The sequence below is a fragment of the Diachasma alloeum genome, unplaced genomic scaffold (assembly GCF_001412515.2).
Source record: "Diachasma alloeum isolate Michigan unplaced genomic scaffold, Dall2.0 Dall_scaffold_00315, whole genome shotgun sequence".
NCBI classification, from domain to species: Eukaryota; Metazoa; Arthropoda; class Insecta; order Hymenoptera; family Braconidae; genus Diachasma; species Diachasma alloeum.
The window spans coordinates 133,838-159,687 of NW_021680454.1; the positions used below are offsets into that span (position 1 = coordinate 133,838).

General features: G+C 38.2%; 3 protein-coding genes across 12 annotated transcripts in view; all 3 read right to left on the reverse strand.

Moving 5' to 3' along the window:
• Window positions 1-362: 362 nt before the first annotated feature.
• Window positions 363-4,812, reverse strand: LOC107039984 (steroidogenic acute regulatory protein-like). The gene is made up of 11 exons (XM_015259870.1): window positions 4,608-4,812; window positions 3,927-4,235; window positions 3,513-3,593; window positions 3,356-3,433; window positions 3,098-3,151; window positions 2,567-2,699; window positions 2,273-2,487; window positions 1,929-2,078; window positions 1,538-1,642; window positions 1,295-1,467; window positions 363-1,037 (listed from the first exon to the last, which is right to left on the reverse strand). Exons 2-11 carry the CDS (start codon window positions 4,173-4,175, stop codon window positions 830-832), a joined length of 1,446 nt encoding a protein of 481 aa, XP_015115356.1. The 5' UTR covers window positions 4,176-4,235; window positions 4,608-4,812; the 3' UTR covers window positions 363-829.
• Window positions 4,813-4,890: 78 nt separating this feature from the next.
• On the reverse strand, window positions 4,891-7,384 carry LOC107039985 (NAD kinase 2, mitochondrial). Its single transcript, XM_015259871.1, has 5 exons — window positions 7,057-7,384; window positions 6,127-6,748; window positions 5,914-5,971; window positions 5,568-5,832; window positions 4,891-5,225 (listed from the first exon to the last, which is right to left on the reverse strand). The coding sequence occupies exons 1-5, from the start codon at window positions 7,091-7,093 to the stop codon at window positions 4,993-4,995; spliced, it is 1,215 nt and encodes a 404-aa protein (XP_015115357.1). The 5' UTR covers window positions 7,094-7,384; the 3' UTR covers window positions 4,891-4,992.
• A 535-nt stretch (window positions 7,385-7,919) lies between these two features.
• LOC107040040 (bromodomain adjacent to zinc finger domain protein 2B) overlaps window positions 7,920-25,850 on the reverse strand; it is a 43,352-nt gene continuing 25,421 nt past the window's right edge. For 2 of the 10 annotated variants that reach the window (XM_015259947.1, XM_015259946.1), the window contains exons 5-26: window positions 24,275-24,508; window positions 23,866-24,054; window positions 23,585-23,777; window positions 23,458-23,481; window positions 22,946-23,192; window positions 22,390-22,651; window positions 21,576-21,955; window positions 20,872-21,186; window positions 20,357-20,631; window positions 20,140-20,221; window positions 18,921-19,331; window positions 16,931-16,996; window positions 16,564-16,608; window positions 16,168-16,221; window positions 15,146-15,344; window positions 12,671-14,981; window positions 12,327-12,561; window positions 11,590-11,711; window positions 11,373-11,514; window positions 11,146-11,279; window positions 10,119-10,403; window positions 7,920-9,615 (exon numbers count right to left, since the gene is read on the reverse strand). In XM_015259947.1, coding sequence (XP_015115433.1) covers window positions 9,438-9,615; window positions 10,119-10,403; window positions 11,146-11,279; window positions 11,373-11,514; window positions 11,590-11,711; window positions 12,327-12,561; window positions 12,671-14,981; window positions 15,146-15,344; window positions 16,168-16,221; window positions 16,564-16,608; window positions 16,931-16,996; window positions 18,921-19,331; window positions 20,140-20,221; window positions 20,357-20,631; window positions 20,872-21,186; window positions 21,576-21,955; window positions 22,390-22,651; window positions 22,946-23,192; window positions 23,458-23,481; window positions 23,585-23,777; window positions 23,866-24,054; window positions 24,275-24,508 — 6,383 coding nt within the window. In that variant the 3' untranslated portion in view covers window positions 7,920-9,437. Of the gene's footprint in view, window positions 9,616-10,118; window positions 10,404-10,676; window positions 10,741-11,145; window positions 11,280-11,372; window positions 11,515-11,589; window positions 11,712-12,326; window positions 12,562-12,670; window positions 14,982-15,145; window positions 15,345-16,167; window positions 16,222-16,563; window positions 16,609-16,930; window positions 16,997-18,920; window positions 19,332-20,139; window positions 20,222-20,356; window positions 20,632-20,871; window positions 21,187-21,575; window positions 21,956-22,389; window positions 22,652-22,945; window positions 23,205-23,457; window positions 23,482-23,584; window positions 23,778-23,865; window positions 24,055-24,274; window positions 24,509-25,850 lie in introns of those variants that run through there. The other 8 variants (XM_015259953.1, XM_015259948.1, XM_015259950.1 and 5 more) reach the window with 8 other exon arrangements.

Genomic DNA, 25,850 nt, shown 5'->3' on the forward strand with positions numbered 1-25,850 from the left:
CAATTATTTATGGAGTATTTAATGTTGTGGAGGAGAGGCTTGGAAAACTTTGCGCCTTGAATTATCAGTCGAAAGGAGATGGCAAAATCAGTAGGTTGGCTCAGTAAATTTGTTCATTTTATACAAACCGGACGAAGTGAGTAGACAGTGATGTGTAGCGGATAAATCACTTTAAGGGATGTTTGAAAATACGAGGTGGTGGCGTCATCATCTCGACTCTCTTCACTCCATCTTTTCAGATTTTTCGATTGTTGGGGTTATCAAATAATCAATAAACTTGGTCATATGACACTCCTTGCATTTATCATGTCTCAAATGTCGTCATAAACTTCAATACTGAGAAAATGTAATAAAAACGCAAATATTATATAAATATTTGAAATTTATTTTTTTACACTGGAGAAAAATCACAATAGGTAAATCCGTTGGAAATAATACAAACTTATTGCACAAATCGAAATATGACGCAGAATATTAAATGCTAAAGCACTTTATGCAATAAAACTGTATATAAAGATAGTCACGATTGATTCCCTCTGCACAGGAATGAGGAACCACTTGATTCAGTGAATTGATCGCGAGTGCACAGTCTCACCCAGACATTCCATTTCCTACGTATAAATTCGCGTTGACTATTCTATAGGTCGCCCTTATCATATAATTCACAAATATTTTTCATGATTTTTTCATGAAATATAAAACACATTTTCCCCTGCTTCAGGGAGCAAGGCTGAGAGCTTTGCTGGACATCGAATCTAACACAACTGTATCACAAAATAAAGTAGACAATCGAGTATTCATTCTGGCACTCCTAGGGTGGATCTGGAGATCAACAGAATGTGGGGGACAAGTCTTCCACGTGAGCTCTCAACGAACTCATGAAATTTATCATTGTGCTGTTGAGGGCATTGTCTATTACTCGTTGTGGCAGCCACCCCTTCAGATTCGTATTCAACATCCACATGAATTTACAGCTATTCCTCTCGGTATTTTCGGGTAATCGTTGTGTTACCCAGGAGACTATTCCATTTTCTCCTCTGGAATGAAAGCAAAGGAGTATGTGAAAATTTATTAGGAGAGAACAAAATGAAAAAACAGTCTAGTGCATTCGATGGGGAATTGCATTTCTCTTGAAATTGTATCTGTTTTCCGGTTCTATTGAAAAAGTTGACACTTTTCTTTATATTATTTTATCAGACATCTATTTTAACAAACTCCACAAAATATAAATAGAATAAACGATTGGAGAATTCCCGAATTTAAAACTTTTTAATGAGCGATTCTCTGGAAATACCTGATGTAATTTTTCCGATGTGGAAATTCGGAATTAGCGGCCACTCCACTGCTGATGAAGTAATCGCCGCACTGGCCGCGATGACGTAATGTGATAAAATCTCTAGCACCAACCAGGCCTCCACCGAAGCTCTTTGTTGACTGATAAACGATATCCGTGTCCTCATCGATTGTCTGTCAAATTTAAATAGGGTAAAACGTTTGATCACACACTAGTGGAATGGAACTGATGTTTTCAATGGACCTGAATTTTTTTGGCGTCTGTCACTTCCTCGTTCCATGATGGCAGGTCCTCAACCTTCTCGAAGAGACTGTTCAGGAGTTGAGAGGCAGGCGCATTGACTATTCCCTGAATGATATTCATGATTATGCGTAAAATTGTTTAAATTGTTTTATTCAGACGGATCACTCTTGAAATTATTAATAAAATTATAGTTTATTTCATTTTTCATTGAAAACTATCAAGAGCAGTGGAAGAGCTTTATAATAATATTGAAGACTTTATAATAATTCATAATAATTTCAATGAGCTGTAAAATTGAAGAAATGACGAATGGGATTTAATCGTCAACTAAAAGTAACCGGAAATAATTATTTGAAATAGTATTTCCATTTTGTATTCGTTAAATTCTCACCTCTATACGTACAACCTTTCCATAGCTGCGGTTCAACGCAGATATAACATCCCCTTCTGGAGTCGTAGTTATCGTTTTCCAGTCATTGGATATCACCAAGTGATGAGCTTGCTCCAATAGTGTGCTTGCTTTTCTCTTATACTCATCAATCTGCAGAACAGAAGAAGAACAAAATAATATAAGACGATGAATGATGATTATATGAAGACAAAAGCAATTTCCCACGCGTTTAATTTTATAATACGCCATTAAATCTTGTCGGACGTGTTAATCTGAATAAATAAACAATCAATAAATTAATAATTTGAAATGAACAATAATACGACATGAAATCATCGACTCGCCTGTTCTGGCGTTAACGAGGGCATAACAGAAATTCTACTGGAAAAATCCTCTTCACTCCTGACGTCTCGTCTCCTGAAGGCCCTTGGCTCCTCGTCATCGGAGTGCGTCGGGGAATCCATGGGTGTAAAAAAATTGCCAACACTCTCGGCCATTCGGCTCGGAGGTCCATCGAATACGTGTCTCAGCAGTGGAGCTCGTTCAGAATCTACAGCATCTGGAAGTCGAGAGAATGAACGAAATTTATTAAAAACGAATGGATCACTTGAATGAAGAGGAATAGTAAATCGATTTACTCAGTATCCATTCTCTGGCTTGTGTTTCTTGAGGCACCACACGACTATCGAAGAACCACGTCTCGCCCCAGGCGAGAACGAACGATGTTATTATCAAAAGGGCTTGGAATCCGGGTTGAGTGACACCACTCCACTGGCAAAACAATTTTATTTAGTCATTTTATTGAGTTAAGCAAATTATTTTTCCATTCTTTGAAATTTCCTGTGCAATTTATTTTCATGAGATTGTTTGCATAACAAATATCTCAATGGAATAATTTTTACGGAAAATGATAATTCATTAATTTCTTTCTATCAAATATTTCTATTGATAAAAAATCTAGAAATCCAATATAATTTTTTATCGGTATCCCTGAGAAAAAAATTTCAAGACATTTTAAATTGTCATCTGGGCTGAAAACAACTGCAGTGCGTCAACACGTCAATCTTTCACAAAATAATAACTAGATGTCTCAGTTTATAAATTATGTTATTTTTATAGTAAAAATGTAATGTTCTGAGGATTGGATTCCGTATTAATTGATCACTCACATTGAACAGATAGACCTTGGCTCCCAGGAAGGCACTGGTAGTGGCAGTGGTGAGCTAGAAGTATTTTAACAGGTGTAAGTGAGGCAATATGGACATTTTTATTTTTAAATTTTGATGAGTCATTGAATTTCAAGTGATATGACATAGTTTTTTTTTCATTTACTGTACAATCCCTTTCCAAAAATGTCAAAAGTGTCCATTTTCCCCAATTTATTATAAAAGTAATGGCAATCGTTTTCGAGTGAACAAGCAACTTACCGCGATACTCCACCAATGGCTTATGTACAGCAGACCGTAAAACAGGAGGAGAATCGTGAATCTGCATGCTGCCATCATCTGAATATAATTTTTCGTTAAATATTGTTATAGATATCTTGTATTATAACAAACCAATAATTTTATTGTAATGACTTACGACAATATCGAATAATGATGATTGTATGTGGTAGTGCAGCACCTGCTGAACGAATGCTGTGGTGATATTCTCCCCTGCTATCTAGAATCAATGAATGAATTCTTTTATTTCTTGAATCCCATCAAGTTTTTTCTCATACCACAGAAGATATTCAGAATTATTTCTCCTGATGCAATACTATTTGGGATAATTAGCCATTTAGGGAGAAATTTTTCTTCATTTGCTCTATCTGAGTTTGAAAAAATAACAAAAAACAATTTCAAATAGTGAATGTCAAGTATTGGAAGTAACTTCCATGATTATTTTAAATAGTATTTTTTGAGAATGATAAAAAACTTGGAAATAACGGAATTGAATAGTAATTATTCCAATGAATAATGCAAATAGTATTCCCACAACTCCTCAATTACATACTGTGGTGCATATCAGCCACATGAGACAGGTGAAAAGAAGATCGAAGGTGACGAGCAGGCAGAAAAACCTCCTGACAGGGGACATCCTGCCATTGTGACGACTCCCAGCTATCAGATCCTCACTGACGATGTAATCTCTGTTGATGCTACTGATACTCCGTTGAGTATACGAACTCCTCTGCGACTGGACCGAACCACTCAGCAAGTTCTCAGCTGCCACTCGTATCTGCCTGTCCTCCTCGCTCATCATCTCGAGGAATTTTTGTTTTTATTTGTCAGGATTGATGAGTGAAGCATGGCCTGACGGAGCCTGAATTATTAAACAATGTGTTCTGAATATGGACGAAGCCAGTATTGATATTCAATGGAACTATTTGAGTAGAGATATGGAAGAGAATTAATGATGATTGAGTGTGTGGAAAAATCAAGATTTATTCATCTAAAAACAATAGAAAAATCATTTCACTCATCCAAAAACTAATGATCAACGAATTATCTCCATTGTCTGACATCTAACCTACAATAACGAGACCTTTTTTCCAGAAATTGTTCTGTCATAACAAAAAAAAAATAATGACTGAATAAAAAAAAATCAGTGTCAAAAATTTTCCAATAGACAAGAAAACATGAATGAAACATTCCTGATGCTTCTCCTCGAGAATAAACTCCAATTGTAATATACCTGTGAACAGTCGCTGGAGCTTGTCAATAATGGAGCAGTGTCATTGTCACAACTGAATTCGACCCACTGAACGCATATTCAGACACCTAGAATGACTAATGCCTGAACAATTCTCGGATTTAAGTGCTAAGAGTCAATTTCCTGAGACAATCCCCTGGTTTTCACCTATAAACACTAGCTCAGTCTTGACATGATAAACAATCAAAATCAGAATCATTTGTTCTGGTGAACTTCAACGGTCGTCCACAAGATGACGCAGAAATGAAGATATTTGGGCGGAAGACTTGAATAAACAGAGGAGTCATTTATTCGATAGAAATATACAAAATAGAATGTGGTCCACTTTACAGTAGCAATAAATTATGGTATCCGTTTTGTCTGTGGATTATTTTGTTAGCTCGATGGTCCGGAGACGGTCCTCGTCGTGGGTCTCCAGTATTGCGACTGTGCCCACGTTGAAGGGAACCCCTACGCCACCGTCGAAGACTAATCCAGCGTCGTAGCACTGGGATCTTATTGTTAAGCTATTGCAATAGGCACGGGGACTGATTGTCTTTGGTAGAGGCCAGATGTCGTTGAGAATAATGTCTCGGATTGCGTAACTCATCCTCGGATCGTCTGCAATGATTGAGAAAACGAGGATTGAATGTGAAAGTTTAAAAAATCAACAATAATAATTCCAAAGTTATGATATGATATGCAGAAGGAAAGGTGTACGAGCGGAAATTAACGCACTCATGGTGAACACCATCTCTTGATGATTCCTCGGCGTCCACTTTCCATTTGAAATTCATACATTAGCTATTGATGGAGATATTGGCTTCTTCCGGAAGAAATTCAGAGTGAGCAATTGAATCCCCAAAATCTTCAATATATTTTTGCTTCAATAAAAACTTCATCTCACTTTTCAAATCTACCAACGTGCAATATTTTTTATGAAGCTGTAAAAAATAGTTGTACCTGGTGAAAATTGAAGACTGTCATTAAAACTATTACAAATGCGATCGATTTGTTCGTCTGAGAATGTCCTATCGGGCTCAGCCACTCGTAGGAGATCACTGACCATTTGCGATGTCACACTGTTGATGGCCTTGTACCAGGAGCTGGAGCCAGTGCCAGTGCTCACGCAGAGGCCTGAACACTTAACTTTGTGAAAGTCATTTCTATCGTCGATCTTCATCTCGAGGGAACTCGTTCTCGCGGACAATGATTCCCCGATGAACACCTGAAAATCGTAAATTCATTGATTCCATTGGTAGTTATGCCTGAAGAATGTAAACAATGATAAAACAAACAATGAATATACCTCATTTAAGGCCAGCCAGGGCAGTCGACGCTCGCCGGAACTCTTGTTTACACAAAATCTGAAAGAAAATGATGAATGAGTATTTACTGATACAAAAGACTTCCCTTCAATCTTTCATTTTGATGAAATAAAACTCTTAACGTCGATTAACATCAAACTTGAGAGCCAAAAATTAATGGATAATACGAATAATAAAAATAAAGCCATACTTACTCCTCCTGTCCAGGTATCCTGGCCTTCTCATGCATATGAAACAGCGGACCCCATATTCCTTCGCCCTTCAACGTAACCCTGATCCTCGTCCTCATGACGTACTCATAATTCCCAGCCTTGAGTAGCTCAAATATCCTTGGAATATCACGTGAATACTGTTTCCCCAACATCAAATAGCCCTCCGAGGCATCGGGATCCGAATTCACCCCAAAAATGGGTTTCTCATTGCCAAAAATCTGGTTCGCCCCCAGGAGAAACGTGCCATCCCCCCCGATAGCTATCACCAGGTCAGCCCAGTCGAAGTAAGGCTTGTCGATGGTCAACCTGTTCGTCAATTTATAATCAATTTTATTCCTATTGAGAGTGTCGATCACTTGCATCTCCACTCTCTTATTCTTTCGATGACCCGCCAACATCTTGTCGTAGTCCGTTCCCCTCTCGAGCACTCGCTTTTTGAATTCATCGTCACTTATGTCACCCTCACGGATCCTCTCGAATTGGTAACGCGAGACTTTTGAAACTATTAGGACTCTCTTTGGAATGAAACTCGAGTGATTGCGAATCACCACGTGTGCTGATAGTTTTGAAGTGTTTAGGGAGGAGTGGAGGCTCAAGAGAATTCCTGAAAGAATTTCAATATTCCTTATTTGAAAATTTTTTACTCATTTCGAAGATATTTTCAGTGATGTATTCCAATGGAGATAATTAATTAATTCCAATTAATAAATTTATTCTCTGAAAAACAGACAGCAACATTTGTTCTCCGGGGGATTGAAAACGCATTTATTTATGTTTAAAAAACTCGAAATTGTGTCGAATAACGAAACAAAAACACACTCATTTATTTGGAGAAGAGGGGTGATAAAATAAACACCCGATCGTTCAAAAGATATTCAGGTAGACGCCTTAAGAATTATTGTAATTACTCACTGCCCACTTGCCGGCGAAAATTGTCCAAAACCGTCATCACCACTTGTTAGAAATTGAATCCACAGATTTATTTCTTTCTTGAACATGTGTTCGTCAGGGATTTTGGTCATTTGGAGTAGCTCCGTTGGAGATAATGGAACACCATTTTCCTTTTTTTTCATCTAAATCATTTTTTCAAGTGTATGTAGTTCGTGAGCGATAGTAACTCGGTAGTTTTGCTCATAACCTCACTCGGCGCCATCGGTTTGCACTGATTCCACTGCTCCGAAGAGCGATCAGCTGTTCTGGGTTCATTGCACGCGGAATTGAAGGGGAGGGAATTGGTGGACGAGATTTTTGGAACCTTGACCCATAAACCTGCGGAATAGTGAAAATGGGATTTTTATGCAAATTATGGAATTATGGCAAATTTTATTTTTTTGCCGATTCTATTGAAGAATTGCGCAGCTTTACTGCGCCTTTATTCTAAAGAAAATGTCCAATAGGAACGATTAAATTAAATCTTATCAAAATTTAATCATCTAAAACTTTCTAGATTTTCTAGAGCTCATGAAACGTGGAAATATCACGATAACACTGTCCAGTGGAGTCTAGGAGTCCCCCATAGAATCATAAGGAATTCCACGTTTTTCCTATAAAATATTTTTCACTGCACTTTTCACTTGAGAAAAAAAACGCGTAGAATTTCATGTTTTGAAATTTTTGATGTTCATCAAGTGAAGTAATTACACCCAAAAAATTCTCTGAAATAATGAACAGAATAAATTACACTGTCGATATATTCATCATCCACTCACCTCGTCCTTCATTTTTCAAGCAAACATACTCGAATATCTCATGACACTTGCACCAAAATTCCTCAATTTACGTTCGTTTCTCTTTATTTATTCATTTCAATGTTCGTAATACATTAAGTCTGGGTTTAAATAGCATTCGTGAGTTGAAACTATTTTAAATATATCATATATCTGTTTGTCATCATTTTCATTTTATTTATTCCTTTCGTAAGCTCACATTTATACTATATAGACAATAATAAGTTTACGAGTGTTCCTAGGTTCTCTTACTCATCTCGTCTCATGTCTCATGTCATCATTACTTCATCTATATTTTCAACGATATCGATCAATCGGTGACAATCGTCATTGTCCGCCCAATTGAAAATCCTATTACAATTAGTTGATAATACTATGTATATATTTATACCATATCAAACGGTTTATCAACTAAACTCTCTCCTCTCTCTACTCTCGTATAAAAAGCGGGAAGGGGTCATTTTTACTCTCACACTGTTCGATTTTTTTCAACGAAAATTCGCCAAATGAACCTTGATTTATTATGCTTCCTCCTACTGCGGCATTTATTCCCCAGAATTTGGTGCCATTTTCCCAATCATTTCTCTCGGGGCGTCTTAATTCAATAAACTTAATCATCACTCTGCAAAGCATTTAATCCTGGAACAATCATCTTCATTCATATCAAAATCGTCTCTCCTACTCACACTCTATCTTTTTTATTCAGTATCATCACTACGAAGTCACTCCTTCGATCATCCTCACGGACAGTGGGATAATATGAGGCAATTTACGCGAAAAAAAAAATCAAAAATAACTTGACAGCTCTCGTTTTCCCCACAAATAGTATTTTTTTTCGTAATCGATAAATCAGGAAGAAATACAAGTGCCTATTTTCATTTTTTTTATAAAATCGATAGAATGATGAACACATCAGTAATCTTTTCGTTTATTCAGTCACAATAATATCCAAACACGTGAACAAGTAAAATTTAATGCTTTCAATGATGAAAATTGGAGAAATACACGATGGAATGACAGAGTTTAAATAGAAAAAGAAAAAAAACATCCCCTCATCGGCTACATTTTCCTACAGTAGAATATTCCCATTCTTCTGCATCGTGTGTATATTTACATAAATTCTCTCATAATTTCTCGCTTATCGGATAAGTCATCATTTACGAAAATGAAAGAAAAATCTATATTCAACGGCATCTAAATATAATACAACCTGGAATTACAATCTATGCTTTAGGCAGCGTATTATTTATTAAAGTATTCATCGTAAGTACAGTGATCGTATTATACAATATTTATCCTTTATTTATTACTGCCACTGCCTCCGCTCTGTCTCAGAATGAGGCAGTCGAGATAATCTATTGAATCCTTTGAGTATTATATTTTTAATGTCAGTTCTTTAATGTTGAATATTAACTTGGCAAAGTGTATTGAACCACTAAAACGTGGTTGAAAATAACAGTTTCAAGATGATTCGTCTCACAAAGAAGATAATTGCATTTTCGTTTCGTATTTTTAGTAATAAAAATGCGCAAAACTGTTACAAGTATTGCGCGATCGCCCCGTTCCTCAGCTATGGGTTTGTGGATGAGGCGGTGGTGCACCCGTTATTTCAGTCCAACGATTTTCAAAGAAACTTCGCATACCGTGGCCGGCTTTACCAACTGGACTGTCATCCTCATTAAATACCTCACAATTTATGAACATTTGACGTACATCAGCGCAAAATTCATCACGTGATTTATATCTAGAAAAGTTAAAGACAATTTTCAATTCGGGAGCTCGGTTTTTGTTTTTTTTTTTTTTACTGAAGCTGAACCTGGTGGAATTTTCGACAGTGGGAATTCAATCTAGAGGATTTTATGAGTATTTTTTTTCCTTAGATTCGCCAGAATCGATTCTTCCGCTGGTTTCGGCTTCATTGGTTTTGGGGGGTTTTGGTGAAGTGGAATTTGTTGGATTGAATATTGATTATTCTTTGTCATTTTGAAAAACATGAACATTCAGCCCTAAATTTTGATGAATTTCCCCTCATTTATAGACATTTTCCTAGGATAATTGAATTGTTAACTCCTTGAATTTCTTCATTCAATCAATAATTAAAAACTATTGACATGTAAAAAAAGCACCATAAGGCGATGTCAACAACTCCACTCCAATAATAAAACAAAAAAAAATTTGAATGAATGAAGAAAAAAAAATGATCCAACACATTCCACCCCAAACCCCCCCCACCATAATTCTACTTACACAGTATCTTGCAGTTTTTTCTTTATAGTACTGAGGTCCATCGGTGTTTTTATAATTTTTTTATAAGTCGGAAATTGTTTAGTATTAACTGGCAGCAGAAAAGGCCAGGCTTCATCCTGTTGCTCCAACTGTTCAAGCAGTAATTTACAAGGTGCTAATTCACGCTGTTGTTTCTTTGTTAAATTCCTGGCATTAGGCTCTTTACGTGGTGATGCCGTTGGTGTTGGTGGTTCCGACGTATTAGTATCATCACCATGGGTATTTGATGCCGTTGAAGGCGTTGGACTGCGTACAGACCAAAAACAATAAAACAAGAAAACAATACGGTTATTTGATCAAGTCACTCTCTCCTTACTCCAACAAAATTCTCCATCAGTCACTATTTTCTCACATCAATTGAATTTCATTCTCATTAATTCATTATTTGTGAAACCGTTCCCCACGAGCTGCCAATAAAAACGATTTTAATTGACTCAATTGTGTGTTGATTATTGTAGAAAAAATAAATAAAATAGCCTGACGTACAGGGTGTCCCGATTTATTAATTTCACAACGTACCATAAATTCACGTCAACGACTGGCACTCGTAACGTTGCTAACTCCATCGAGGACGTGGAACACCCTGCATGACACACAACATCAGATATCTGACTCAACAGGTCATTTTTAATCCTCAATTCGTCACAACGAAATTAAAAAATGAACATAAAGTCGAGAATTTCGTGATTCCCTCGAGAAAATTAATTGATTAAATAAATAACACTTGCCCCAGGGGATTCTCTGTGACGGTTTTTCAACAGATGTTTACAATAACGGAGATGGTTCATTCACGTGATATCTTACTATACGTATTCTTCTGAATTCATGTTTTTATTAGCCATAATTAGTATTAAATTAGTCATTAAATTAATCAATCGATTCTGATGTTTTTCATTATGCTTATTTGCTGTTGAATGAGTTGAGTGTATGCTTCCGGTTTCTTATTTGCATGAATGATTTTTTTTGTTTTTTTTTTTAGCGTAATCACCTAGCGGGCGGATGATCGGAACTTTCACTGTCTCTGGTGTTGCCTCCACTTTTATTGTGACTCCTTCTTGTACTGTTACGTTTCTTTGGCTGTTTACTGTGACAGTTGGAGCAATACCATTTGCCTCTTGGCATCTGTGGCGATGAAAATTATGAGAATTAATAATTTGGTTTCTTTTTTTACTATTTTTTTTGACAAGGGAGTAGGGATTTTTATTAAATACACACCTTAGGCATCACGGGATTGTGGCAATCGGTGTGATAAGCTCGAGGGCATAATTCGCAGAGCACCAGGTTCTTTCCAACCCTTTTGCCGCACACCAGACAGTTTCTCTCACCGGTCGCTTTATTCATACATTCGTGGCAATACCTGAATAACAAAATTTCATTTGGGTAAATAAATTTAATATGACATGCAGATTCAAGGGGTGATTTTTCTACTTACCAATCACCATCAGGAATGTTCTCCATTTTTGGACGGAAGCAATAAGTATGGTATCCACGATCGCAACCATCGCACAAGAGCAATTTGTCTTCGTTGTCACCACTGTGACAAAACTGGCAATTCTACAAAGGGAAAATACAATGGTTTTAATGCTGGAGAGAGGCGGTAAACGCCTATCGAAAACAGCAAGCGTGCTAGTGAGTACTGATATTAGTGAATTAGTTGGTGAGAGCATGCATTCTTTTTTTAATGTAGAAAATATGAGCTCGATTTTTATCAACTCCGGCCACTGTCAGTGTTTCAATGGACTCCATTTAATCTTCATTGTGACATGTAAATTTACGGTAAACATTTCCGATTGAAACGTCGCATGAAATTCCTCCAATTTTACCAATTTTTGCAACACAATAGGAATTAATTTTGTAGAGAATCTCAAAATGTTGTAGAATTGCAGTAAAATTCCGTTAATTTACTTGGAGAAAGTCTTTATAATTTTTAATAGTGAGAAAAAAGGATGCGATATTTTTCATCCATTTTGCATTTAATAATTTCAATATTTCAATGAAAAAAAATTGAATGGAATCCCGAAAGATTTGTTAATTCTGTTAGCCATCAAAAGTACCCACAGAGGCCTGAGAAGTAGCCAAAAGTCGATTGTATCGAGCAGTAGATTTAACCGAGACACTGCGATTGCGTAGACTCAAGCAGATTGTGTTTCTAGCTGGTGTTAGACTCACAGCCTTCATGATGCTCTTGTCCCACGCGATGCTGGCCTCGAGCATGTAGAGAGCCATTGCCAGTTGTGCTGATGTGTGTGCACGAGCTGTTGCTTCACGCCAGTTGTTGAGACCACGTGGTGTTGTCTCCTCGGGTGGAGGTGGGGCTGATCCCCCATCTGACGAGTTTGAGTTTGCATTTGCCGCTGCTGCTGCTTGTTCTGCTTTGAGAGCTGCCAAGTTTGGATCACCAGTGCTGAAGCAGAGCATTTTTAATTATTTACCTCGTATTTATGTGAATTGTCATTTTTTTCTGCTTTTCGAAATGAAAAAGAATGAATTGAACCCTCGAAAAATATTCTTACCAGACCCCCAGCGGTGGTTTCAGATATCTCCTCTCAATAGCCGCCTCCAACGAGAGCAGCCTCTGCCTGGCCTGCTCGACAGCATTGATCTTCTCCATCTCATTGAGCTTCTCAATCTCATCTGCCTCCTCACTCCCCGCCCTGGGGGGTAGTTTCCAGCCCTTTACCTGCATGCTAGCATTAGCCACCTTGTCCTCCAACGCCTCCACCTGCTCCAGCAGCTGTGCATCGACCCTGAGAGCCACTCCTTCACTCCAATCCCCCGGATTGTCGGGCCTGGGCACCTCGTCCTCCTCGTCCTCTTCGTCCTCCTCCTCTCCGCCCCCCAGATCGGTCGCCGTAGTATTTCCAGGATCCACATGAATCTTCCCAGTGACAGCCAGGAAGGATTCCATAGTGGCCCACGTCGTCCTCTTCAGCTCCTTCTCCCTCACTCCCCTGGAGTGCAAATGCTCGAGAAGCTCTTGGAAAGTATCGACATCAGCGATTCTCCACCAGCCATACCTCAAATCCTCAGGAACAGGTTTCGCCTCGCCTGGAGGTGGCAACCCATGGACCTTCAGATACTCCAACTGTGCTGCCTCATCCTGAGTTAAAATCAGAGGAGCTGGACTGTCACAACGCTCATACCCTGGACTAGCTGGTGGTGGAAAAATCGGTATCCTCAACTCTGCACTCTCAGCTATTCCAAATATCTGCTTGCTACTCGGTCCAGATGTGTCACAAGTCTCTCGTGGCAGTATCGAGAACCAGGGCATGTCCACCTCACCCATCCCCCCATTAACATCCTTGCCATTGGGCAGACTGTGAAGATGATTACACTTGTCACCATTAACATTCTCACTCTTCTCCTCAAACTTTTCCATTTTAGGATCAACCTCCATCTCAGTCTCCTGTTTAATCTCCTCCGATGTGACATTAGTCTTGGCATCACTCGTCAGGTTGTCATCAGTTTTCAAAACCTCGTTCATCTCCTTCTTCACGAAATTTTCGTTGACCTCAGGGCTGACCTCATCAGCCCTGGACTTCTCCTTAATTTTCTCCTCTGGGTCGTCATTATTGGGGGAATCCCCAGGATCTTTTTTATCATCATTACTCTCTCCTTTTTTCCCCTCCACCTTCTCCTCGATCAATTTCCCCTTCCACTTTTCATCGAGTTCTGCCTGCAGCTCCAGAACCTCGGGTTCCGCACTCTCCATGGCCTCCACGAAAATTCCCCCAGCGCAGGGGAGCTCCCAGTACCGCCTCCAGTATCTGTCCTGACCGAAAACATGGGCTCGAAGTTGCTTCGAGGAGCCATTGAGCTTCTGCAACTGCTCCTCAGACTGTTTGAGCAGTTTATCCAGTTTTTTTCCAAGCTCTTCGGCAGAAAGATTCTTGTCCTCTTCCTCCTCTGGCTGTGTCCCCTCCGACTCATTCTCAGACATGTCCTCGACCTCGTCCTCGTGGTGAATCTCCTCGGGGGTTGGGGTTGTGTCCATCGTTGGATTATTGGTACTTGAGGTGTTGGTCTCCTCGTCAGCCTCTTTCTTCTCGATTGTTATTGTGTCACCAGTCTTGTTGATGATAACACCAACTGCCTCCATCCGGACTTTCCTGCTGTGCAACTGTCGGAGCTTTCGGATTTTCGTATCCAGGACAAAACGCTCCTTCTTCAGTTGGGCAACAGTCTCCAGGCTCCCCTCGATCTGACGTATCACAGCTTTATTTTGAAGCAATTCATTGCAGAGAAAACCTAGCATTTGAGCTTTGTGCGTTGGATTAAGCGCCAGGAAGGGCTTGTCTCGGAGTCTCTCCGACATCTTCCAGGTTTCGTTGTTGTGAAGGTGCTCATAGAACTGGGCATTCTTTCCTGAGGGGGTGGAGGGATAGTCACCACCGTTCTGATGGTGATCGGCGAATTTTTTGTCTCGTTCGCGCTCTAAACAAACGCCAGTTAGGGCTTTCACTTCGCCCGTTGCGTTGGCGTAGAGGTAGATCCGGAGGACCTCGCTGATGTTGGCGTGAGTGATGTCTGCTTGGCGGAGGGACTGGCCGAGGCCTGTGGTGTGACGCGCTGGCTGGGGAATCCCTGGGTCCTCTATCGCACAGACCAGGAGGTGCGTCATCACGGAGAGCATCTCCTCCTCGGCTTCCTCGTCATTCAGGAGGGCCAGTTGCAGGCTCTTCAGGGAGGGGAGGGACTCCATGTCGAAGCCCAGGGTCTCACCGAAGTTGTGGAGGAACTCGAAGACCATTACTATTTCGGCAAAGGCTTCCCCGGAGAGCTTCAGGCGGGGGATGCGCTTTATCTGGGGCAGGGGTTTGTGATCTGGAATTTCAAGGGTGAGTAGAGTTGTAATGACGCAGGGAAAAATTTGCTAGGAAAATATTAACAGAATTCAGGAAAATTCAAGTGAAATGAGGAATTTTTCAATGAAGCAGAGAATTTCTTCAACAGTATTTTATTTATTAATAGACCAGGAGAGCACATACCTGTCAGTTCCATATCCTCCACCGGTTTCCTGATCTGCTCCACCAGTTCCATCTCGAGTTTCCTCTGTTCAGCCCGTTTTTCCTTCGTCGCAAGTCTCTCGGCGCGCGCCTCCAGTCGTTTTTTCTCGCGTTCCTCCATCCGTCGACGATTCTCCAAGGCGCGAATCAACGCCATATGCTGCCGTCTCCTCTCGCGTTCCTAGCAATTGAATAAACAATCCTCATTATTTCCTCTGCACCGAGGGATCCAACGATTTGAACAGACAACCAGAAACAAACTCATTATAACTCAAAACTCATCCCTCTATTTCACTATCAAGTGCCATTATTCCACCAAAATTGTTAATTCTAAAATAATGAAAACCAACACCTCTAGACTAACAAACAAAATAGATGACTAGATACGAAGAGCATAAGATCAGAAGAGTATCGTGCATGAAAGATGTATGGAACTCCTGGAATTAGTTTTTTTTTCTACATGAAAATTTGTTGTTTCGTGAAATCAAATGATTTGTGATGTTTCATATCCAGAGAAATGATGCATTTCAGTCGAATAAACATTTGTTTATGTTTAAAAAAACTATTCGTTAAAAATATTGTTGTTCATTTCAATAATAGTTCTGTTGACAATTAGCCAAGTCATGGATTAATTTCAATGTGAGAATTCAATTATGAGTAAATAATGAATTAATTGTAAATAAATAAATTCATTGGATGCAAAAATGGACTATTTCTCTGGTTCTAGAGGAATTATCACATTAGCGATTGAAGTGACTGTATCAAGCTGTTAATTTAATGCAGAACACGAAAAAATGAAACAATTATTGATGAAAACAATTAGTGACACGAATACGACAACTATAAAAATCGATCGATTAATCCCCAATGATGTATTTTTGTTAATGAAAATTCGGAATAATTGTTTAGTATGAGTGCTCAAATCTCCACTTGTTAATCTTGTGTTGAAATAAATAAATAAAATTTTTTTGTTCTTTTTTCTAAGGTCAGGGTACGAGACATACCAACTCGACGGTGTAGAGCATCTCGCGCTGCTTGCTGAGCTCCTGCATGTACATCTGTAGCAACAAAACACACCATCCAGTCCAACAGTGCTCAAAAAAACCTCAAACGGCCCTCACACTCAACCAAATCGCATTAAAAATTGAATAAATTTAATTTTTTTTCCTCTCGTTGCAACACAAATTCGATCATTTAGTGAATTTTCGTGTTGTATTTGCGTTTCTTTCTAGGTCGAAATCATTGGATTTGAGATACTTTGAATTTTGAAACATTCAAATTTACAGTTACAATGATTTTATTTCAAGGAAGCAATGAAATGCACGTCTAACTACAACACACTCTACGATCTACGATGATCACAGTTTCCGTCTTGTTGTGATTTCTTTTGGGTAACTCACCTGTTCTTTGAGCATCACTGCCTGCTGACGTTTAAGTTCACGTTCCTGTGGAGGTAAACATCATTTGTTACTTCATATTACAGATATTTGACTTTTTTTCTACTGACAAATTGTCCATATTCGCAGAACTAATTGAAATATTGACAAATGGAACAGAATTTGAATAGTTGATGAAAATCTCGTAAAACATTTTTATTTCACTCGTTAGGACTTTTAACCGGAGAAATTAAACAATGTTTTAAACGCAACAGAATTCAATTTACGCGTTTAAACGGGAAAATAAAAAAATTATCTTCATTCATTCGAGTATAATAAACTCGAGACAATAATTTGAAAAAAGTTCGCGCGATTCTCATGAAATTCATACCTGTTGTTTTCGCTGTTGTTCCTCCATCCGAATTTTCTCAACTTCCTCCTGTCTTTTTTTTCTCGCCTGCACATAAGTCCAAACAACAAACAATAAAACAATAAAATCAACTAATGAATAGAGGCACATTTAACTAAACAAAAGTTCTACAAAACAAAAGAGAGAATTAGACGATCGTGGTGAGAACAAATAAATGTGTATTATGTGAATGACTATTCAGCACGTAAAATATCAATCAATGGAAATATAAATATATATGAAGGATTACGGAATTTTTCATTTGAAATTATTACTGTATTATTGAATGAAGTGTGCAGTGTGCTTTGATTATTAAGAATAAGCTTTGAAACACTCGCGAATTCGAGAAGTCGAAAGTTTGAGATTTTCGTGCGGTTCGATTGATAATTTTTATCGTATCAATAACAATTTTCAACTTAATAAACATGTTAGTCGATAAATAAATATATTACGTGTATGGTAAAATTTAATTGAATTTCTATTTGTTTTTCCAACAGATATGTTGATAGAAAAACGGTAATAGATGTGGATTTTTTTTCCGTTGCATTTTGTAATGAGAAACGAAAAATAGTTCTACAGAAAAATGAAAATCTACTGAAATCTAGGTTTTTCCATAAAATTTTTCATACATGTATATAAAATCGTGAAATGAGAGAATATAGAAGGGAGAGTGACTGGAGAATAGCATTAAGAAATTGATTCATTTGTAAAACATGCTAGCAAGACTCAAGCAGATACAATTAATCCCCTCCACAAAGTATAAAAATCCCTGAAAAAAAAATTCTCAGCCCCGCGAAATGGACTCTCCCTTGTACAATGAGTAATACAGTAACATAATACACAGAATACTGAAAAAGATATCCATAAAACAGCAGATAAAAATATCAAGAGATGACAGAAGAACAAGGATACGTGAGAAATAGTATAAATACATCAGACAAATGAAAAAAATCGCCCGAATATCCGGAAATACTCGACATACAGAGCCATGCGGAATTAAAATTAATTTTATTAATCAATCAATAAATTATTTGATTATATTCATATATTTTAGCTAGCTGTTATACATAGTGACAGGAGAAGCTAAGGCAAAGGAAAGTAATATCTCATACTGCGCAAGATTTTCCTAAATTCATTGAGACTCTAAATAGTTGGTCTTGTTCTCGTTCATCGTAATATCCACTGGCGATCAGATATTACAAGTAATTTCGAGCTGCACGATATTATTTAATGTATTCGACATCCCCATTCTTCAATATATTCAGTGTCGTGTGTGCAAATGTGTCGATTAAATGGTCTACAGCAAACCACGACCGTCTCGTTAAATGAAACAAGGTGGACTGACTTATTATCCTCGAGAAACACAATTCCAGAAATATCTGCGACTAAATCTCCATGATAATTTCACTCTGGGCATTATTATGTCCAAGAAAATCTCCATGAAATTATTTTTTTTTAACGAAGATAGTCTACGTATTCATCGAAGAAGATCATGTTTTGAGCCCAACTGGAAGTATTTTGAGCTAATATGTTGGGAGAACGACGGAAATTTCGTGGAAATGTCGTATCAATTTTCAGAGGCGTCACATTGACTTCAATATTTAGGGAAAAAACGTATAAAATGAAAGAAAAAATTTTACTAAAAACTTTGACTATGTTCCCTCCCCAATAATCTCGTGAATAATAAGTCGTGTGACCACAAAACACAACCGAAAATAAATCAAGCTATGTGTTTCTCTCCAACTAGGTAACTATCTAGATAAGCTGACTGATGGGAAAATGCAGGGTTACTCAAAGATAATAATTTACTCCTCTCGAATTTTCCCTCTCTCCTCATCGGCCCGTTGCATCTCACATTTCCCTCACTATTCCAACGCCTCCCATTCACTCTTTTAAACATTTTTTAAATGCACTTTGGAATGTTCGCTTAGCAGGAAGTTTGGGGGGTTGGGGGAGGGGGATGAGTCCTTACCTCCAGGAGTTCCTGGTTTAGCGTTTGTGTCTGTGGTTGCTGGATCTCCACTGACGGCTGTGAATTCAACGAAGGTGACGTGGGGATTGAGCTACATGTCGACGATGGAGTACTTGACATAGCTATTATTGATGGTGATGTCGTTATCGGAGGTGTTGACATTGCTCCCGGCACAATAACATTATTCTGAAGGATATTTTTCTTTCCAATTTGTTCCATTTCACTGTCTGTTTGCATCATATCACGATTTCTCCAGCTCTCAGCTATACTGACACGATTTTTCCAGATTGTAGCAACTGTACTGCTAGCCAGACCCAATTCCCTTGCCACATCACTCTTACTCTTTCCACGTTCTATTTCCTGTATGATCTTCATCTTCTGTTTTATCGTGAACGCAAGCCTCTTCCGACCCTGCACCAATTTTCTTTTTTTTCTCTTCCTTTTCATCCATTTTTTTTGTGTTCTTGGGGATGTATTGTTTTGTGTAATGAATTATTAATTGAAAAATCGTAAAAAAAGTCCTAGGGTCTCCTCTATTATTCAGGGGAAAATAAAAGTAAGCGACATGTTGCAGCACACGGATTTGGTCTGTTCTGAGACTTTTCGGGGTTGTGTTCTTTTTTTTTTTTTATATAAAGGGAATTCAGGAAAACGTGGGGGAACATAATATGAAAATACATGCTGGGCCCTCCTGTCACTATTGCTAGCGCCTTTTCGTGTCACTGTGTCCCTTGGATTAACGGTGATTTTTGTAAGTTCAGGACCAAGGTTCAAACAGTTTCAACATTCGTGATTTTTTGAAAACGGTTATTCGATTGTTGTTATCGATATTCATGATGTGTATGTAAATATATGGAATATTATAGATGTGTAAATATGGCACACACAGATAACATGCGACACGCACGGCAGGTGAACGGAAATATGAAAATATGATACTTTTGATTTTATGGTTTGAATTTAATTAAATTTATAAATATCGAAAATTGGGAAAGTGGATTTGGTGATTGTCACAGTATTTATCCTGTATGAATGACAATTATTTCTACTAAAAGAGAAAGAATTGGGGAATTTTCTTATGATTTTGAGTGTGCGTTCGGATACTGGGACATTCACCTTTTAATCTGTTATTATGATGTGAATTAAAAAACAACAAGATTCTCGATAAAGACAATTTTGTAGTTAGGTTTTGGTGAAAGGTAAGGGAACAGTGACTCACCTCCAGGAGCTGCTGATTTCTGATCTCTCGTTCTCGACGTACAGCTTCCTGTCTCTCAGTCTTTTCCTGTTCCTTTATCAATCTGTAAATTAAATGAGGAGTCATTAGGGGATATCTATCTATTTTTTCTGCCGATAAAAATTTTTTTTTTCAAATCTCGATAAGTAGAACAATAAAAAAAAAAACAAATTATTGTGTATGCAAATGGTCTTCATACCTAGCTTGCTCCTTGTGTCTCTGTGCCTCCTCTTTCGCCAGTTTTTTAGCATAAGCCAACTTGTCCCTCTCATATTGACTGGTTGGCCTCACATCTCGGAATCCCCCCGCCGCCCTGAGTTCCTCCAGCCTCCGCGCCACTTCCTGGGCCCCCAGTCTCACGAATTCAGCCTCAGCCAAACCCATCGTTGGCTGGAGGAATTCTCCAACGAGAGGTTTCGACGAGAACGAGAAGTTGGCGGTTGTCAGGTCTGCTGGATTTTGAATCTCCAGAAACTAAAGTAAAACATTTCATTTTCATTTTAATATTGAAATTAACATCAATATTTTATAAGATCTCCATTGACTATTCAAAATCGTTAATTTTTAAAAACTCGAATTAATTAGAAATTATCTATTCCATTTGATTAAAATGAGAAATACAATAATGTCTGCACAATTTGGAATATGAAAAAGTGAATTAGTCATTGAGTTTTGAGACAACAATATTATCCATTGAACATCCTTCGAACTGACCTTGAACAAGTCCTGATTATTCCTGAAAGTCTTTCCACAAGGGCTGTAGTAAGTGACATCCCCCTTAATGACCCCAGTCTTGCCCAACCCCTTGATAACCGTCTCCCTCTTCCAGCCCCTCTCCAGAGGTACCTGTAGATCCTTCTCACTGGGATTCAATTTTCGTCTTTTAGCACTGGGCACACCATCCGCATTGTCGTCATCGGTATCAGTGACAACATCCGTATTACTACCACTCTCACTGGTCACGTCCATGTTACTTTCCTCACCGGAAACCTCAAGCAGTTTACTCTTCATTTTTTCCTGCAAGGAGCGCTACATTGGAAAGCGTTGTATTTATTAATTAATCAAATAAAATAAAATCATAAGAAATGAGTGGACAATTAGTGGTAATTGCCACTGGAAAATCAAGGATCTTTTGAAGGGAACTATGAGTTTTTTCTCCGAAATAAAAAAAATGTGTAGAATAATAATCACGAATTACTCATTTTCAATTCGCTTTGGACGTCGCCAATTTTTTTTTTTCTAATAAAAGTTGAATTATGTATGCAAAATATTTTTTATTCTTTTCAAATAGTAAAAAAAATTCAAGAAACAATTCACAGTATTCCCTCGACGAAAACAATAAAAGCAAAATGAAGCAAAAGCAATTGTTGAAATATGAAAGAAATAACGGAATGAAAGTATAAAAAATCATAACATACTTGACCCTTCTCATCAATTTGACCAGTCGCTGACGCATGTAACTGCGCAGCAAGTATATTAGATCTAAGTAACGATACTTGATGGGACAATGGTACATTTGGATCCAGTGTTGGGGTAGGTTTTATTCCCAGAGCACGACTCTGGGCCAATAACGATGCCACTGTATTTTTCTTGGGCTTTGATACACCACGTCCCAAGTTTCTGGGTCTACCGTCTTTGTGGTGTATCGGGGTTGTTTCACTCTCCTCACTTCCGCTGCTCGGACGTTGCGGCGAATCAGCAGCAGTGAATAACTGAGCGAGTGAGGGACTCGGTGAGGCTGGCACTGTTACTGAGTTCTGGGGGACTCGTCGTGGCTTGGGACCTGGTTTCCGTCGCGCTGTATAAAATTTGTGAAACAGAAAGGATCATCAGTTGTACGTGTGGAAGAAAATATCTAGGGAACAGGAATAGCCATATCCATAAATCATAATTACCCTTAAATTTTTAATCATTTAAGTAATCATCAATTTAAATATTCAAATCATGAATTACTTTACAAATCAATAATTTACCGCAATCGGAAATTTAAATTATTAATATTATACTATTTTTAAATTTTGATGAGTATATTTAAAGCTCCATCAATATAAGTCGGAAATCCTTTCAATATTGAAGAAATGTAATATTGATGGCCATCCCTGCTAGGGGAAATTATGGGTAATTGTGGGAATTATTTTATAAACATGAAAGAAAAACTGGGGTGGGGATAATTTAACCCAACAATTCCCATCATTCTCGGCATGATAATAATAATATCGAGAGAAGACTTACACGTACGATCGGAGGCCAACAATGATTGACTGAGATTACTTAGTTGACTGAGAGGTTGACTGCCTGATATCGGTGAACTGCTGCTCGTTGATGCTGGCTTCAATGACAGATTCAGGGGTGCATCAGCGTCGTTGGAGTTGCTGGTAGTGTTGCTCATGGTGTACAATGGAGGAGCCGTTAATACTGAACCGTTGGTTGAATGGGCCGGTAGTTTTATCACTTCCACACGATCCACGGAGTCCCTGTATTCGCTCGATTCACTCTGGAGAACAATAAAAATTCAATTTTAAAACGATATACCACAGTTCAGGGATTGGAATGGAACTAATTGGAGAGTTTGATAATTGCCATTGGTGTACGATTGAATTTTCCCGGGAATAGTGTATTTTATTTCAGTATTTCAATGAAATTCTGAAATAGACAATTAATTTCGAAAGAGGAATTATGTCGAAGATAATTTATCCCAACAATCCCCATTATCCTCAACATAATTGCCTATTCAATTTGACTATTTCAATGGAATTGTCAAATACTGGATAGTTGGTTTGATAATTACCACTGGTGTACGATTGAATTTTCTCGGCTCCATAACCAGGGATGAGGTAGTTGGGGTAGTCTGATGAGCACTGAGTGCCTGCACTGAAGGTGGATGAACACTTACACTCGGTGAATCTAATGATATTGTCTTTTTCCTACCGCGATTCGTCGTACCTGGAACCTTTGGTCCAACAATACTCGATGTGTACTTTATGATTTCAGTGTCCGGTGGAAGTCTCACGCCTCCCAGGATACTGCTTGGATCACTAAAATCAGAACTGATTCAGTTTAATGCATTTGGTGAATTTTAACTGAATTAAAATTTTTGTTAAAATTAATTGATAAAATGTACTCATGTATTTTAAATAATTCCACTTCTTGAAAATGTTTATCAAATTATTTCACTAAATATTTAATCACTCATCGATTTCGTGAGGGTGAAAACAAGTTCAAATGAAAAATAAACGATTTGTAGTTCCAAAATTATGGCTTTAAAAAAACATTTGAAAATATATCAGTAATATTAATCACCTTCCTTCCTTCGCTGGAGGACTACTAAATACCGTGGAAGAGATTATATAATTTTAATGACATTATTGTAATATTTCATGTAATAATCATCAAAGTTAGTAATAATCCTTTAATCTTTAGTGATTACCTAACAACATTGGCCTGGGTAGTCGTCGTATTGCAACTCGTAGCTGGTGTTGTATTGTGATGACTCGTTGTTACAGATGCTTGACTTACAGACAAACTACTTGTATGAGTACTCGGTGTCGTAGAATTATTGTTATTCGTAGTACTGCTGCTACTGCTGGTCGCTGCTGGTTTATGACTCTTACTTGACTTAGCTGTTTGCATTGTAATTAATGTGACGGTCAGTGAGGCATTTTATTGGGCTCGTTATTATTATCTGGAGTACTGTGGGGATACACTTACACTTACTGGACTTGTGGGACGACGACAGGGACGGTGGAGTTAGCAGTGATGCTGGATATGGGGGTAATAGGCTCTCAGCACCTGGGGGAAAACCAGGTAAACCAGCAGCACCTTGTAACCTGGCTAGGTAATCTTGAGCTGCTAAGTGCGATGCCATTGTCCACCATGCTGCACTTGCTGAATTTATACCTGTGTCGGTGGACGAATTAATTGAAAAAACCTACAATTTTATAGAATTCATGCTGAAATTCTATTGGACATTGTATTCTTTCTCGTCGATTTCCATTGAATTTAGACATTCTTTTTTCTGTGGAAATTTTTTTGGGACGAAGCTTCTCAAAGGAATGATACGGGGAGAAATGGACCGAATCGCTTTAACATTTCACGAATGAATAGCCTTAAAATTCACCTAAACTGGCTGCTTGACTGGCAGCAACACTGAGCGTCCCAAGACTCGCGTGAGAGTACGGTGGTGGCGGTGGTGGTGGTGCTGATGCTGGTGTGTGACCACCAAAACCAGGTGCTGCACCACCACGTCCTAGCATTGCATAGGCCGATGGCAAATGATGAGCACCGAGTCCATAACCACCAGGCATACCACCAAACAGTGAGGATGCTGCACTATCGCCACGTGGCCAATAAGCTGAAATAATATTTACGTGATTTTTAAGTGTCGAGATCGATTCAGCGTTATGGTAATGGGGGAGGAGTCGATATTCTGCAATTTAATGCCGATGTAATACATCGTTATGGGTTATACGCGGTGCTTTCCGCATCCTCGTGGCCTTGGTTAAGGTGATGGTATGGAGAATAAAGGATTAAATAGTATATTTTATTTCAGTTCTTCAATGAAATTCTCAGATGGATCATCAATTCCGAAAGGGGAATTCTGTGGAAGATAATTTATCGCAGCGATTCCCGTTATCGTTAGCATAATTTGTCAAAATGGGGATAAATATGAATATCAAATAAGAGAGGAATATTGAGAGACGAATTTTCTACTTATTGCTTGATTTTTGTTTATGGAACTCAAGTGAATGAAAAATGAAACATTATATTTTAGTTCAGAATTTCAATGAAATTCAGTATATCAATGATGTTGATTTCCGCAGTGTCGAGGCCTCGGTCAAGACTGTAGCATTGAGAATCAGAGGGTCACTCGAATTCATACTGGGTTGTCGAACCTTGGACTTGAGATATTTTCCAGCAAAATTTGCAAATTAAATTTCATTCCCAGAGTTTTAGGAATCTATCTCCTCTTGGCGATGGATATTTCTTCTGTTGAAATGTTTCAACCGATTTTTTTCGACGAATTTTAAATGACTCAGAATATTTCAAAGAATGGGATAGTTTATTCATTGATTTTTATTCAAACTTGAACTGAATTATTAGTTCGTACTAAATTCTTCATTGATTAAAAATGAAATAATTATGTAGAGAACGAAGAGGAAATATTTATTTGATGCTAAGAGGGGAATTATTAAAAATTAATAAAGTATTTATCTCCTGTAATTAGAGCATTCTCATCGGAATGTAATGAGTTCATTAATTTCAACCAAAAATGCTGTTGAAATGGAATAAAATATTCCAAATAAAGCGGTTGATTTTCAATTCCAAATAAAATTCTATTGAATTCTAATAAAATTGCAGCGAAACATTCAAACAGAGGTAAATTCTCCATGAAAAGAATATCAAGCACCTTCTTGTATCTATAAAACACGAAAATCTTTTCCCATAAAAAAATCAAATCAATTAGGCGGTGGAAGAATAGACAGGGGTTGAATCGAAAGCGCTCGCATGACACACGCTGTACATGAACGGGGGGTTTGCACATATGAAGTACACGATCCGCCTCATGTGTTGATGATTCTACGACGTATGTACGAGGAAGTCTACCCCAGTATAATGCGAGGAATTTCCACCCCATGTCATTTTCAAGGGGAATATGCGTGTATAATCAATATTGAGAATTAGTTCATTGCTGT